Genomic DNA, 13,918 nt, shown 5'->3' on the forward strand with positions numbered 1-13,918 from the left:
AAGAAAAGTACACCGTACACCATCCATCAGCACTGCAGGTACGTATCTGTAGAATCAATCCATAACAAGTTTCAATCCATCTAGCCGCCGGTTGCAGAATCTCCTCCTCACTTCAGTTCCACCCGGAGCTACTTGCTGTATGTACATTGCAGCTTGTCGACCAGCTCGGCTGAAACGGTTGGCTGGGAACACCTCTGTGGGCATCCGGGAGGCTTGGTGGTGTGATTGGCAGCTTTCTCATAGGTGCATCTCATGAGGGGAAGACGTCCGTCAAGCATGACCTTTCCAGGATACTCTAGACATGCGTGTGCTACGGTAGTCAAAGACGAGATCCCGGTGACACGCCAAGACCTACCACAGAGCACGGGTAAACAAACGACCCAGTGAGGCAGATAGGTACCTAATTAGGTAGGTACCTTAGGTACCTGTCTACAGTACATGGGGTTTGTCGTGTGCCCAAGCTTGCCAGCCTATCTTGTCCAGTAGTGGAGCTGGAAGGCTAGCTAGTCTTATCTTTCAAAGAATAAAAACAGGGTTCAATTCACAAGCAAGCAGATACTATCCGTACCTTACCTAGCTTGCCTAGGTACCATGTGTTGAACGGATTGGTGTGGCTTGGTTCTCTCTCTTTGTTTTTTTGGCAACTGATCGCGCGGTTTGGTTTTAGGCTGGTTTGCTTCTGGTCTCAACAACGAACCCTGACCAAACAAAAATCTCGGAGACTAACCTTACGTCACGGGTAAGAACGGGTAGCAAGCATAAAAAGGGTCTTGGCTCCTGTCCAAGCCATATCATATTAGTTGTACCTTCGAAGTATCGTATTGAGATCAATCACTTTACATACCGGTAGACTTCGCCAGCATACCATTGCTTTTTCACCAACGCCTAAAAACCGAATATCAGCATTCCAGGAACATATCGGCAGTATCCAATCAGCTAATCTTCAATACGGGCATATTGTACCTATCACTGCAACGCAACGCAAATCGTTCCGACCAAGTTGGAGATGCGGGGTAATGTGCTGCTATCCCTGCCCGACAAGGATGGTCCAACTGCAAGCCGATAGAGCTGCTGTTGTCACTGCCCCTCCCCCGCAAAATACCACCTTGGCAAAGCAGTACAGCTTTCAGCAGCATCCCGTGATGCGTGATCTCGCATGACCTAGGCTAAGTGCTTCGTGACGTACGGATATACGGAAACTTACGTCTCCTGGTCCTCCGGGATCTTCCGGCAAGGACATGGGCACCCTGCTGGTTCGTTGGGCTTGGGGCGTGAAAGTGCCCAATCTTCCTACTCCTCATCCTCCGTGGAGGAGGAGTCAAGGAGCTTTTCAACTTGCCACTCTACTCATCCTATTTTTATATACATTAATGGGGAGTTTCTACATTGTTTCATGACGTCGAGAGTAGCTTTACACAGGCAAAGTATCTTTGTATCGTTGTCATTACCCCACGTAAGTAAACGATATTTATTGGCATGGTGTGCGGGTTCGTTATATCGACAATAATACCATGTCTAGGTGTCCTCCCAGTATGTGGATTCACGGAAGTTTATGCAGGCTGGCAAAATAGAGCCCCGGAATCCGGAATGCATGCAGCAATCCGGTGATGAAGTTGAGAGTTGAGCACTTGTACCAACGACTTGGGAGTCCTGTGAAACGCGCTCATGGGCTGGAGCTCTGCTTTTCGGGCTCCTTTTCCCTTCCTATTCAAGTCTAGTTTCGAGGGCATAATTCGGTCCGAACAAATTCCAACTTTGATCCGCTTCCGCCAGGATCGTCCTGGATGATATCAAATGTTGTGGCCCATGCTGTTGACGCAAGTTGAACAGGAGCACTGAGAATAACCCAATCTCCATGCGTCTGTCCGGTTTGAAGGGCCAATCTCTCTACCTCCATCGCCCTGACAATAACACCCTGTCGCCTTTGGAGCCGTATCACGTCCACTGACAGTGACAAGTCTGCCTTTTCTTTGCGGACTGCTGCCGTTATGGTCACATTTCTGAAACCGCCTGAGCTCGAGCGGGAAACACACGAGGCAGCACGCTGGTAGACTACCGAGTCATCCACCCGGAAGCCTCTCCCACCATTGTTGTGGACTTGAACTGTGCCATCGGCGTCGACGAGGTGAACATCAAATTTGCTGATACCTCTCCGCCCATTGAGAGTGGTGCGGTACTCGTACCAAGCAAAAGTCTCCCCGTAAAGACCAGTGGCATTTCCAGAGTAGGCCGCCACGAGACTCGTGAAGGTTTCGCCATGTCGGTCGGTGAGAGTGAGAGTGACAACCAAGCTCTTCTCGTCTCTCCCGCCTGTCGTCCTAACCCGAATGCGACCTGCAAACTGCAAGTTCCCATCGTTGTCGACCGAGAGATCGATGATGTAAGGCTTCACTTCGATAGCTTCGATGGGTTTTGACAGCTCCACATTTGCAGGCACGGTATCAATCATCTTGCGGAAGACGTTTGCGCAGACTTCGTCAAAGGTGCTTGGCTGAGATGCCAGTTCGCTGATCGTCTTGTTCCCGTCAGAACTAAATATGCGCTTGTCCGAGTTGAGCGTGTCGTTCCGCCCCATGACCAGAGGATTTCTCGTCACTCCCTGCATGTACTCTGTCGCAATGTGGTTGTCAAAACTGTGCGGCGTCTGGTCAAATGTCTCGACCGTATCGTTCCATATACTGCTGTCGCCTGGCACTATCTGTGGGTGGTTGTTACTGTGCACGCCGCCGAGGGTATGCCCACACGCCACGAGCTGGATCATCTCCTTTTCCGAGACCCCAGCCTTTTGAAACTGAGCGACAGTCTCTCCCAGAGGCGTGAACGCCTCGGGAACGCCAGTCGGTCCTGCCTCCGAAGCGTCGATCCTGCCAGCACGGAACGGGATTCTGGGAATGTTTGGACCCCCGCACGCGCTGTGCGAGACGATGACGCTCATGGCCGTGCGGATCCACTCGGCGGCATTTTGACGGCCTTTGACGTTGCCGCCCTGCAGGCAGGGTGTTACGCCTGTGAAAGGTGTCAGTAATCAGAATAATCAAGGTGTGGTAACATTGTAGGCCATGTCCGAGCTACCTGCTACAAAGTTGCGTGCATAGAGACCGGATTGCAGGGACAGGATGTCTTCCAGCTCATCGTGAGGAGAAGGCCAGGTGTATTCGGTGCTGGCCTGGCTAAGCCATGCGCCCGTCGCACACAGGATCACTGGCCTCATCGTCGCTGTCCTTTGCTGCCGAATGGGGCAATGGCAGAAACACCATGGCTGAAAGTCCGGGTATTTCTTCATATTTAAACAGGCGTTTTATTACCCCTGTACATCGGGCAGAGCCCTGGGTCTCGGCCATTGCCTTTATGCGGAAGTTCTTGTGATTGTGGAATGCGACCCGCTGCCAATATTAAAGATCTGTTTCTTGGCGTCGCTTGCAAACATACTTCCTTGACTTCATATACAGCAGCGTCGTGTAGCTTATCAGATCATCTGATAAATAGCAGGGGATTGACGGACTGCCTATTCCGTGTTATTGCGCTCCACCAAGGTGGATTTTACGAGTCAAAGGACCGATTGTCAAGCTTTTCTTTTCTTTATATTTTTCCCCTCCATTTTGCGAACTCTGTGACCAAGAGCCTGTCTATTCAAGATGTGCTTGAGGGGGGATTGTTTAGCATCGCCAAAAGGTCTGAGGGGGTGGGTTTCGATGGCGACGATCAGGTGGTGAAAGACCAAACCGCCTAGGTAGCCAAATTTATTGCATTCCGAATCCCCGATTATGCACTCTCATTGTTGGTGTCTCAGTCCAAAGCATACGCCTACGATACGTTAACGATGAGATGTCATATAACAAACATCTAGATCTAGTTCTAGAAGAAGAAAACGCGCTCCGCAACGCGATAAGACCAGCTCTCCCGGAGAAGAAAGAAGAAAAAATCAAGGCAATTGCGCAAAGTTAGCACCCAGTCGCAGGGAATGTTCCCAGCCGACCTCCATCAATCAACGTAATGTTTCCGTTCAAATACGCACCAGCCCTCGACGCCAGGTATAATATAGTGCCGCCCATCTCGTCACTATTGCCCATACGACCTAAGGGTACGTTCTCGCGTCCAATCGGGATGGGTTTGCTCTCATCCCACGTCGAATCACCTTGCATGGCGCTTTGCACGATAGGTGCCGACATTTCGCTGGGGAACAGTCCAGGCGCGATGCAGTTGGCCCTGCCATCTCAACGTTAGTTTCTTGGACTGGTTGGTTCAAAAATTCGAAGTGCACTTCAATGATACAACATACCGAATGTTCCATTGCGGGAGAGCAACTGCGAGCTGCTTCACCAAGTGAGTGACGGCAACTTTTGACTGACCATACGCCCAGCCGCCCGGTGCCTTTCTATTAAAAGCAGCCACGGAGCTCGTCACGACGACCTGTGATGTCTGCGCAATGTTTCCCCTTTTGTTACCCGAGTCGAGTAGTAACAGGAAAGCCATTGTCGTAAACCACACGCTCGTGACGTTGACATTGAACGTCTGGTTCCAGTCAGCTGGGTCCGCTGAGAGTTGCTGATTCCTCCACTGTTCAATGGTCGTATGCGGGGTGATCTGCGGCTCCGATGGAGGACCCCCGATACCAGAGTTGCAGACCAGGAGGTTCAGGTGACCGGTGTCCCTCTCAACGGCCTTGACGGCTTCTGCGAGGGACGCTTTGGACGTCACGTCAGCCGTTATCGGTACAACCACGCCAGGACGATTGATTGACGCGGCCGCCTCTTTGAGAACTTCGGTCCGACGGCCGACGATATACACGCGGTGTGCTCCGGCTTGGGCAAGGGCCTTTGCCATCATAAGGCCGATGCCCGTACCGCCACCAGTTATAAGGGCGACCATTCCGGTCGCGGAGAAGATGCTGCCATCGATGCTCGAGGCATGATTATGTGCAGCGCTAGTTGCGGCGGACATTTTGTGTTGAAAGGTGGTGACTCAGAGAGAAGTAACTGACTAACAATCCCAGATGTAACTGTGCTCTAATATCAACGACTTCAGAGCTCAAAGATATCGCTGGACTGTAGTGAGGCTCAATGGAGTCACAGGTGATTGAGTTGTTGATATTGCCCTTTTTATTCAGAGGTCTCAACTCATATATGAGTCACAGTATGAGCCTTGATATGGTAGATAGAAGAAGTTGAACGTGACCAACGTAGTAGCCACTCGAAAATTCATACGGGTCAGCTTCCGACTTTATCAATAATCAGACCCGTTGCGTAGAATGTCGCGGATGATACCATCGTGACCCCGCACAAGATAGTGAGGAGCTGCTTGGAGCTTGGATCCTTGACAGGGGGTATTAACTAAGCTCTAAAGTCTACACCGTAGGTACCTACCTTGGGCAAGCAAAGCCTAGCCCGGTAATAACCCCAACTCCCGGGCTTCTAACTGGTTGCTGAGCACACCTACTTGACTGGCTTGACTGGGTAATTGCTGGGGCTCATCCAGCATATTCTGTGGGTGAGGTCCCAATTATTTCCGTGAGCAATTGGACTTTAACATCTCGTTACCTAACGTATTATTTGGCCGACACTCGATTCCTCTCGCTTCTGCGGGCGCGCCTAGTAATTAATATATTAGGATACAAACTGCGTATACGGGGAAGAGGGATATTATGCGAGAGAGAAAAAGAAAAAAAAAACACCTTGCGAGTAAAAGATTCATGCATGTAATATCTACCCAGCCCCTTTACTTGATTGATTCAAGTGTGCGGAACCTACGGATATTAAACACATCGATCGGCATTCGGGCTACAAACAGACCGGCGGGCGATGGAGGAGACATGGCAGGAGCCGATGGCCATGCTGTGCTACGATCCACCTGGACCGCGACCCCACAAGGCGCACGATGTAGGGGACTTAGCTCTCACCTATAAATGCTCGGTCTCAATTGATGGCGTCACGACTGGTTTTCAGTGAAATGTCTTGGTCAGTTTTATCAGACGAAGGTTTCCTATAATAATCAGCTCAGACTTCCGGCAAGCGAAGACGATTGGGTTGCCTAGGGGGTAGCAAGACTCGCTACAATGGCGTCCCTACTACATGCCCTGCTTCGAATGACAAACTTCAAGAACCCGTTCTTGAGGACATTCGTGCCGGCGGTCGGGCTCATTTACGGCTTGCAAATCGGTGTTGCGATTCCCAGCATCATCGCTCAATCCGAGCGTTTTTACGAGTATGCTATAGCCTAGCCCTTCGTGACCCAATGCATACTCTAGACTAATATATCAACTTCTCACCAGTGTCTCGGGGTCCCTCACTTATCTGGCTGCAACGGGGCTGAGCCTGTACCTGCCAGCCATCCGCGCTCGCGCTGCCGCGGCGAGTGCTGGTATGCCAGTTCCGCCGCTTCCGAGCCTGCTGGCCCCATTCTCCAACCCCTCGGCAGTCCTCAACTGGCGCCAGGTCATTCTCAGCGCCGCGGTCAGCGTCTGGGCCACGCGGTTGGGATCGTACCTGTTCGAAAGGGTTCTCAAGGAGGGCAAGGACTCGCGCTTTGATGAGATCAAGAAGTCGCCTCCTAGGTTCCTGACCGCGTGGATCGCACAGGGAACCTGGGTCACCCTCTGCACGCTACCAGTCCTCGCCATCAACTCAGTCCCATCTGCCGCCCTCCGCGCCGTCCCCGGCAGTGTGCGCGCCACCGATGCAATTGGCCTTTCGCTCTTCCTGCTTGGATTCGGGTTTGAGGTGGTTGCCGATAGGCAAAAGGCCAAGTGGGCTAGTGAGAAGAGGGCCAAGGTTCACGACGAGCAGTTCATGACCCGCGGTCTGTGGACTGTGAGGTAAGTTTAGCCGCTCATGCCCGTTCATCGCGAGACCAACAAGAATGCTCACTAACTCGTTCAAATAGCCAATACCCTAACTATTTCGGTGAGATCTCACTCTGGACCGGTATTGCAACTGTTGCAGCTGGAGCTCTGCGAACTCAGCCTATCCAGTCAGCGATCGGGCTGGGCGGAGGTGTCGGAGGCATTACTGCTGCTGCGGCAATGTCGTATATCAGCCCTCTCTTCGCCTACCTGCTGCTGACCAAGGTCTCGGGAATCCCAATGAGCGAGAAGAAGTACGACAAGAAATTCGGTGACAGGAAGGACTATCAAGAGTGGAAGAAGAACACGCCCAGGCTGATTCCCAAGCTGCTGTAATTAATGCTACCCGGAAACAAAATCATGCCTATCATGGTATAGAGAAGACAAAAAAACACAACCCTATAAAAATGTGAAACAGTCTTTCCAATCAACTCCGTTTCGCCCCTTTCGTCACTCCAAGTCGTTATTGATATCCCAGTTGCAGCATAATCACATCGTAGAACAGTAGTAGATTCCGCAACGCCGCACGGCAGCTAGAGGCTTCAAGCCCTCTTCTTCAACATGATCTTGATGAACTCGTCCTCGTTGATGCCCCCCTTGCCCTCGGAATCGAACTCCCTAATCATGGACTGCAGCTCCTGCTCCTCAATGGCCTGTCCCAGGTCGTCCATGACGCGCCTCAGGTCCTCGACCGTGATGATGCCCCGGCCCTCCACGTCAAAGAGCTTGAAGGCGCGCCTGCACTCCTCCACGGGGTCCCTGTTGGCGACGAGGGTGCCCGCTATGGCCTGCCAGATGGGCAGAGTGAACTCGCGAAAGACGGGCCCGCACTCCCTCTTCGGGTCCCAGTTTAGCGGCTGCACGGCGTATTTTTGGAGGTGGCTGAAGGTCTCAGCCTTGGGGAGCTCGAAGCCGAGGGCTCGCAGGGCGAAGCGGAACTCGTGGTAGTCGATCCGGCCGTCTTTGTCTGCGTCGAAGACTCCAAACTGTTACAATGAGCAAGGACAAGCGTCAGCAGAAGTCCAAGCAGTTGAAAAAAAAGAGAAAATTTTGTGAATCGAGTCCGTGTGGGAGAGGGGCAGAACACTCTTGGACTTAGCGTACCGCATCGTTGATCTGACCCTTCAAATCTTCAGACAGCTTCATAAACTCCTCGCGCGATGGCGCTAGAGGCGCGGAAGAAGCTGCACCCCTTGAGGCCATCATTGAATATGCGGTCCTGGAAGCAGGACTTGAGATGGAGCGATAGGGTGAAGGCGGCTGTTGAATGTGACGTATGTAGGGGTCGGTCTGTCCCTCAAAAGACGAGCTAAAACGCGACATTGGAACCGCGACCTGGAAAGTTGTACAGTTTGAATACTGTACTATGTACTGTCGTGCCTTCTGGTGGATTTCTGGAGGAGCTGGTCCCACTCTTTTGCATGCAGTTCAAAATTTCTTAGACGTACGTCTCGTGCAAATCGCTGCGACCGAATGATGAATGTGAGAATAAAATATATAAAAAAAGAACTCAACGAAGCAGAAAGAAAATTCGCAAAAAAATGCCAAAGAGGAAACGGGCAGAAGAGGAGGGTTTTGACAAGAGCTTTGAGCGCTTCAACAAAGAGCTCTTCCGGGCGCTTAAAGTAGCCAAGGGCTTTGAGAGGCAGCGGCTGGCAAAACGAGTTAAGGATGTGAAGCTGCCCCAGGACAAGATTCAGCGGCTGGAACAGGAGGTTGAGGTGCTCAAGGTAATATTTTGATTGTTTCCGCACTCATCACTCGACCGGGATCTTTGTAAACATTTTGCTGAACTATATCATTTATTGTAGGCTTTGGATCTTCACCAGGCTGCACAAGCCCATCTTTGTTCGGCTTTGTTAAAAGTCAAGGCGGCAGCTCAATCACCGCTGCTTCCGGAAGCCATCAAAAACGGCGTGCCGAAGCCGGAAATCTCAGATGAGGAACGCCACGCACTGCACAACGTGACCAGCGCCCTTTACAAGCGCAATCAGGTCCGTGCCGTCGTATCGGCTGCTATTCCTGCCCTATGCCAGAGCCTGGGGGTGTCACCGCCTGGTGATAAATCCAAGGCAAAGGGCGAGTCAAATTCATCAAAGAAGGACTTTAAGGGCGATGCCAAGCCCAAGGAAGAAACACGAAAACGCCGGGCAGCGCAATCCTCTGAGGAACAGGAAGACTCGTCTTCGGATGAAGATGGCTATGAATCAGGAGAAGAAGAGCTGGACGACGAGACCATCGATCGAATGGAGGCGATGCTTGGCGGCAGCTCCTCAGAGGAAGAAATAGCCTCAGACGACGAGGGTCTCGCTCGCTTGAAACAACTAGCTCAGCGCAGCAGCTTTGACGACGATATATCACTTCCTGGAAGCGGCTCCGCTCTCGAAGAGGAGTACCCCGAAGATGACGAAGTCACAATCCCATCCTCGTCTAGCTCAGAGTCCGATGCAGCACCACCGCCACCCAAAAAGGCAAAGAATGAAAAGAAGGCAAAGCCAATCAAGGATGACGAGATAGTAGAGTCGGTAGCATTACCAACCCTGATGGGTGGCTACATATCCGGATCGGAGGAAGCATCAGATGTGGATGTGGCACCAGCACCTCGAAAGAACCGCAGAGGTCAGAAGGCGCGTCAAGCACTCGCAGAGAAGAAGTACGGGGACAAAGCCAAACACCTCGGCAAGCAAAAGGAGGCTGGGTGGGATTCGAAGAGGGGCGCGGTGGACGCGGGCGACGGCAAGCCGTGGAAAAGAGGTGTACGAAATCCGCTGCAGCAGAAAAAGGATGGAGAGGGCAGTAGGGGTCCTAAGCAGGAGGAGACCAAAAAGCCTGAGAAGAAGACCCGGGACGACGATGGTCCTCTGCATCCCAGTTGGCTTGCCAAGAAGAAGGCCAAGCAGGCGCAAGAGAATGCGTCTTTCCAAGGAAAGAAGATTACATTTGATTAGTCGACGTTACAGCCACAAACCATGATAACATTTAATGCATTGTACTTGGCTGGTGAGGTCAATTAAGTATACAAAAACCAATTTGTTTTGCTTTCTTCTTGCTTTGTTTGCCACTTCCTAATAGGTACCCAAAATCCAAGTGACATACCCTACCTTAACCGCGTCTCTATCTCGCAAGGCATCAGCGGAGCAGGAGTGGCATGGTCAGTTGGTAGTGAAGTTAAAAACTCACACCTTCCGAATAATTCATTTAACGTGCTTGGATCGACGCTAAAGTTTTCGTCCAGTGAAACCCGAGTTCGGCTGGTGAAGTTGACCAATGGCAGGCTGACAATCTCCACATTAGAACACAGATATAGTAAACAGCCCGTAGTGCTAAGGTTCGTTTCGCTCTCCAGACACCCCTTTGTTCCGTTGAACGACTGGGCCTCGGCACCAGTCGTTATGCCAGCATGAGCCTTCGCGATACACTTAGCAACATATTATCAAGCCCGGGGATGTGGTTTAGTGGTATAATGCTTCCTTAGCAACTCGAGCTTCACAAGCCTGAGTTCCGAGTCATGGAAGAGGTCCCGAGTTCGATTCTTGGCGTCTCCAGCTTATCGTTTTGTCTGTTGCGGCGTTTTTGTTGCTGTTATCGGCGAAAAAGTCTCCCATAGCTTTAGGTACCGGGGACATCAATAGCGAGACTATTGTGTTGTGTGGTCGCACTTCTACATGTCACACATGCACCGCGTTCGGCACGGCCGTGGTTTGGGAGGGACATAATTACAGTTTTGAGGTCACATAGTCAAGAAGGAACAAACGTCAAACATCAAAGCCTTTAAGAAAAGGTTGTAAATAACTGGGAACAATTACATACACTATGCTGCAAGGTTAACGGCGGCCATGATGGGAAGCGTAATTATTTCCGTAAGCAAAATCAATACCTCACGCTGTTTGTCTTTTAGCTACGGGTCCCCTTTTGCAAATTTTCTCATGAGAATTTTGAACTGCAATTCACCTCTTTATATGCGTGACCCAGAAACTGCATTTGTGCACCAATACCCTAGCTAGGTACCTATGAGAGTAGGTAGTTAGCAAATATTCATGAGGATCCTCAGTCTCCCACTGAGCAACCTGTCTGCATCGTGAGCCTCCATAATGTAGGCTTAAATATTTGAACTAGCAAAGGACTGCGTGAGTGACATATAAATACCGTGAACCTGGTTATCGTGTACGAACGCACTCTGGGCTTCTTTGCGCCTCTTGCGCTCAGCGAGGCCACCCTTGAAATGCCTCGGCGAAGATGTTTTTCAGGGGTTTGCCCGTGAACTAAGCCGCATTCAATGTATTCAGCCAACTTCCCTAGTAATTTCCGACCTCGTGGCAGTGGACATGTTCGTAGTGTCTTCAACAGACGGCGCAGGCGCATATTGAGTTATCGGGGCCTGCGGTATTTGAGTATGAACATATAAGGAACTGACACAGCATGCCTTTGCCACGGCATTTTGTAAAGACAGCCTTTGGGAAATTGGGCTCAGCTTAGATTCGGTATTTCACTTGTCGTCTGCTCATCGTAAAGATGCCACTGAGGACAGACAAGAGAAATGGTACCAAGACCGATCAGATTGGCAGGTGATCGCTTGAAAGGGCAAACAAACGAACAGATTGACACACGCATGAAGTCTAGCATAAAGGCAAACGGTGAAATTTGAAACTCAAACAGGCAGGTGGGCGCTAAATACCTTACCTGGGTTTACCGAGGTTCTGTGATGAGAACTATCAGACCTGTAAGGGATCCAGCTTATTATATCCTGCAGACGCATGTGCGTGCTGGTAAACAATCGATTTGCCTAACAACACACACTGAACAGTGTAAAGTTATGCTTCTTTCTAAATTTAGCCATAAAGTGGAAGGAAACCTCCTTGATAATCTGATAACAGGCTCTATACCCAAGCCAAGCATGTCTAATACCCAAGCATGCCATATGAGGACAAAATCTCGTACAAGGGGGACCGTTTCCCCTGTAATGTGCTGATAGAACGAGGTTGTAATGGGATATCATTAATGCCGTGGCATGAAAACCCTACACCTTCTTCAAGTCCGCCTCGTCCCGCATCTTCCTGAAGAAATCCATGACTCCTCCGTAGACCACCAACAAGATACCACCTGCGAGGTTGTCACGTTAGCTTTACTAATAGCTCGTCAAAAAGAAACACATTGTATTCACTCACCTCCGGGGCCAAGACGCAGAACCTTGGGAAGGAATCCTTAATTGCATAATGTTAGTGTATTTGAAGAACCCTAGCTGGGGAATACCAAGACTGGAGGAAAACCACAAGAATAAACACACACCTTTGTAAAGAGCAGCAAAGCCTTCTTCCCTCATGACTGTCCCAAGTGCGGGCCAGGCCCAGTTGTACTTGGGAGTAACACCAGCGACCTTGGTAGTGTTCTGGATACGAGACTTGACCACATCCCTACAGATGAAAATGTTAGATTATGCGCATTGGCGGTAAGAGAACATGCACTCTTGACTTACATGGGCCTGTAGATGTAGATTCATAGTCAGTAAGATCCTGTTACACACGCGACATGCTATTGAGATGAAATGGGGACTTACGTGTTCAATATGGTTCCGACTTTGGGAGTAGGTTACCAAGGTTAGCTTGAATATGGACTCGCACATTGCGTCTCAATAGTCCACAGGGGGCAGTTGGGTGACTGTAAGAGCAGTGACTTACCAGTTCCTCCTACTGATCCTGCCACAATGTCGCTAGCCATCTGACCCTTCTTGGTCTCGGCCTTGGGCAACAACTGGCGCACCTGGTGAATGCAGCCAAAGTAACCAGCATTCCACAGGATATGTCTCCACATGGTGGACTCCAATCCGGTGTACAAAGCTAGGAGGCCCTCATTCTTAACGGTCTTGAGGAGAACGTCAACAGGGCCATTGTACTTGGACGCTGAGACCTTGTCCTGAAGTCGAATCTTGATCAACTCACTAGGGATGAAAGTATCAGCATCAGTACCAGTTCGGCAGCGAGGTACCGACGGAGTTGACTCGACATACAATGGAACAACGACAAAAGACTCAGTGGCACCAGCGGAGGCACCAGTCAGAACGGAGAGCCCCTGGGTCATCTTCTCCTGGCCAAAGGCATTGCGGTAGAACTTGCCCCATTCATCGTTGGCGGCAAACTTGGTGGCACGCTTAGGAGCCTCCATCAAGATGGGGGCGGTGATACCGCGGTAAAGCCGCGAGAAGCCCTCGTTCTTGATGATCTTACGGAAGCAATCGAGCGTGCCATTGTAAGCGTCGGAACCAACGGCTGTACTAGTTTGGAGTTGCCTGATGGATTGGAATCCAGTAAGTATCTGGATCTGGTTTACCCGGTTGAAGACTATACCGCCCCCAAGGACTCCGAAGAAGCCAAATACATGCACATCACTCACATGCGGGTCTTCACGACATCCAGCGGATACATAACCAGAATCTAAGGGTAATATAGCATGAGCGAATGATCAATTCGAGCGATGCAAGCTAAATGCAGCTGTAATGCATTGTGCAAAAACATTTCAGTAGCTTGCCCTACCTCAGAGACTCCAGCCACAGCACCTATAAAGCGGTACGCAACGGTTAGTCTCGGCTGGTCGCGTGCTCAGTTGTTTGTTCTGCAAATCACCAATCGGGGTCTCTCTTGGTACTGCATTGCACAAAACTTACCAGCCGCAAACTGGTAGATGAAAGGGAGAGGCTTCTCGGAAGACATCTTTCCTGTATCGGACCAACGAGTTTCGTATAGCGGGGTTTCTTAAAGATCTCGCGCGACAATTTGCGGCTGTTTGTGTAGGTTGGACCGCGATTTGTTGCTTTTGTAACCGGTGAGGTGGATTGGAATTCAATCCGACAATCGCAGCGTGAATTTGTTTCCGCGCACATGCAATGGGTAAACCCTGCTCCTGGACTTACCGCGTACGGTTAGGCATGCTATCTGCAGGGACCCACTAGACCGATTTGCCAAGCCCAGTGGATGCTGCTCCTTGACAGTCGCGAGATCTATCCGTAAACGTTGGGTACGATTTTAAGCCACCTCCAAGCTCCGAGCAAGGTGAGGCTACCTACTGTACGGTTCCGGTGTATCTCTT

The 13,918-nt window shown here is 50.7% G+C and overlaps 7 protein-coding genes and 1 non-coding gene across 8 annotated transcripts; 3 read left to right on the forward strand and 5 right to left on the reverse strand.

The window, feature by feature from the left end:
• Positions 1-1,621: 1,621 nt before the first annotated feature.
• On the reverse strand, positions 1,622-3,220 carry MGG_00461 (uncharacterized protein). Its single transcript, XM_003718556.1, has 2 exons — positions 3,073-3,220; positions 1,622-3,006 (listed from the first exon to the last, which is right to left on the reverse strand). Exons 1-2 carry the CDS (start codon positions 3,209-3,211, stop codon positions 1,715-1,717), a joined length of 1,431 nt encoding a protein of 476 aa, XP_003718604.1. The 5' UTR covers positions 3,212-3,220; the 3' UTR covers positions 1,622-1,714.
• A 347-nt stretch (positions 3,221-3,567) lies between these two features.
• MGG_00460 (rhamnolipids biosynthesis 3-oxoacyl-[acyl-carrier-protein] reductase) lies at positions 3,568-5,305 on the reverse strand. Its single transcript, XM_003718557.1, has 2 exons — positions 4,280-5,305; positions 3,568-4,206 (listed from the first exon to the last, which is right to left on the reverse strand). Exons 1-2 carry the CDS (start codon positions 4,939-4,941, stop codon positions 3,942-3,944), a joined length of 927 nt encoding a protein of 308 aa, XP_003718605.1. The 5' UTR covers positions 4,942-5,305; the 3' UTR covers positions 3,568-3,941.
• A 592-nt stretch (positions 5,306-5,897) lies between these two features.
• Positions 5,898-7,283, forward strand: MGG_00459 (uncharacterized protein). The gene is made up of 3 exons (XM_003718558.1): positions 5,898-6,201; positions 6,269-6,811; positions 6,880-7,283. The coding sequence occupies exons 1-3, from the start codon at positions 6,053-6,055 to the stop codon at positions 7,172-7,174; spliced, it is 987 nt and encodes a 328-aa protein (XP_003718606.1). The 5' UTR covers positions 5,898-6,052; the 3' UTR covers positions 7,175-7,283.
• MGG_00458 (caltractin) lies at positions 7,133-8,161 on the reverse strand (the record flags this gene model as incomplete). Its single annotated transcript, XM_003718559.1, has 2 exons — positions 7,133-7,824; positions 7,943-8,161. 2 exons carry the CDS (start codon positions 8,159-8,161, stop codon positions 7,381-7,383), a joined length of 663 nt encoding a protein of 220 aa, XP_003718607.1. The 3' UTR covers positions 7,133-7,380.
• Positions 8,162-8,291: 130 nt separating this feature from the next.
• On the forward strand, positions 8,292-10,048 carry MGG_00457 (uncharacterized protein). The gene is made up of 2 exons (XM_003718560.1): positions 8,292-8,568; positions 8,650-10,048. The coding sequence occupies exons 1-2, from the start codon at positions 8,380-8,382 to the stop codon at positions 9,784-9,786; spliced, it is 1,326 nt and encodes a 441-aa protein (XP_003718608.1). The 5' UTR covers positions 8,292-8,379; the 3' UTR covers positions 9,787-10,048.
• A 231-nt stretch (positions 10,049-10,279) lies between these two features.
• Positions 10,280-10,383, forward strand: MGG_20239. The gene has a single exon. It is a non-coding gene; the product is annotated as a tRNA-Ala (tRNA).
• A 451-nt stretch (positions 10,384-10,834) lies between these two features.
• Positions 10,835-11,200, reverse strand: MGG_17451 (uncharacterized protein; the record flags this gene model as incomplete). The annotated part of the gene is made up of 2 exons (XM_003718561.1): positions 10,835-10,846; positions 11,015-11,200. 2 exons carry the CDS (start codon positions 11,198-11,200, stop codon positions 10,835-10,837), a joined length of 198 nt encoding a protein of 65 aa, XP_003718609.1.
• A 380-nt stretch (positions 11,201-11,580) lies between these two features.
• MGG_11577 (mitochondrial 2-oxodicarboxylate transporter) lies at positions 11,581-13,730 on the reverse strand. Its single transcript, XM_003718562.1, has 10 exons — positions 13,497-13,730; positions 13,366-13,388; positions 13,226-13,266; positions 12,843-13,121; positions 12,514-12,773; positions 12,393-12,411; positions 12,312-12,317; positions 12,125-12,249; positions 12,004-12,039; positions 11,581-11,938 (listed from the first exon to the last, which is right to left on the reverse strand). Exons 1-10 carry the CDS (start codon positions 13,540-13,542, stop codon positions 11,856-11,858), a joined length of 918 nt encoding a protein of 305 aa, XP_003718610.1. The 5' UTR covers positions 13,543-13,730; the 3' UTR covers positions 11,581-11,855.
• Between the last annotated feature and the right edge of the window lie 188 nt (positions 13,731-13,918).

This window comes from Pyricularia oryzae, chromosome 5, assembly GCF_000002495.2.
Source record: "Pyricularia oryzae 70-15 chromosome 5, whole genome shotgun sequence".
NCBI classification, from domain to species: Eukaryota; Fungi; Ascomycota; class Sordariomycetes; order Magnaporthales; family Pyriculariaceae; genus Pyricularia; species Pyricularia oryzae.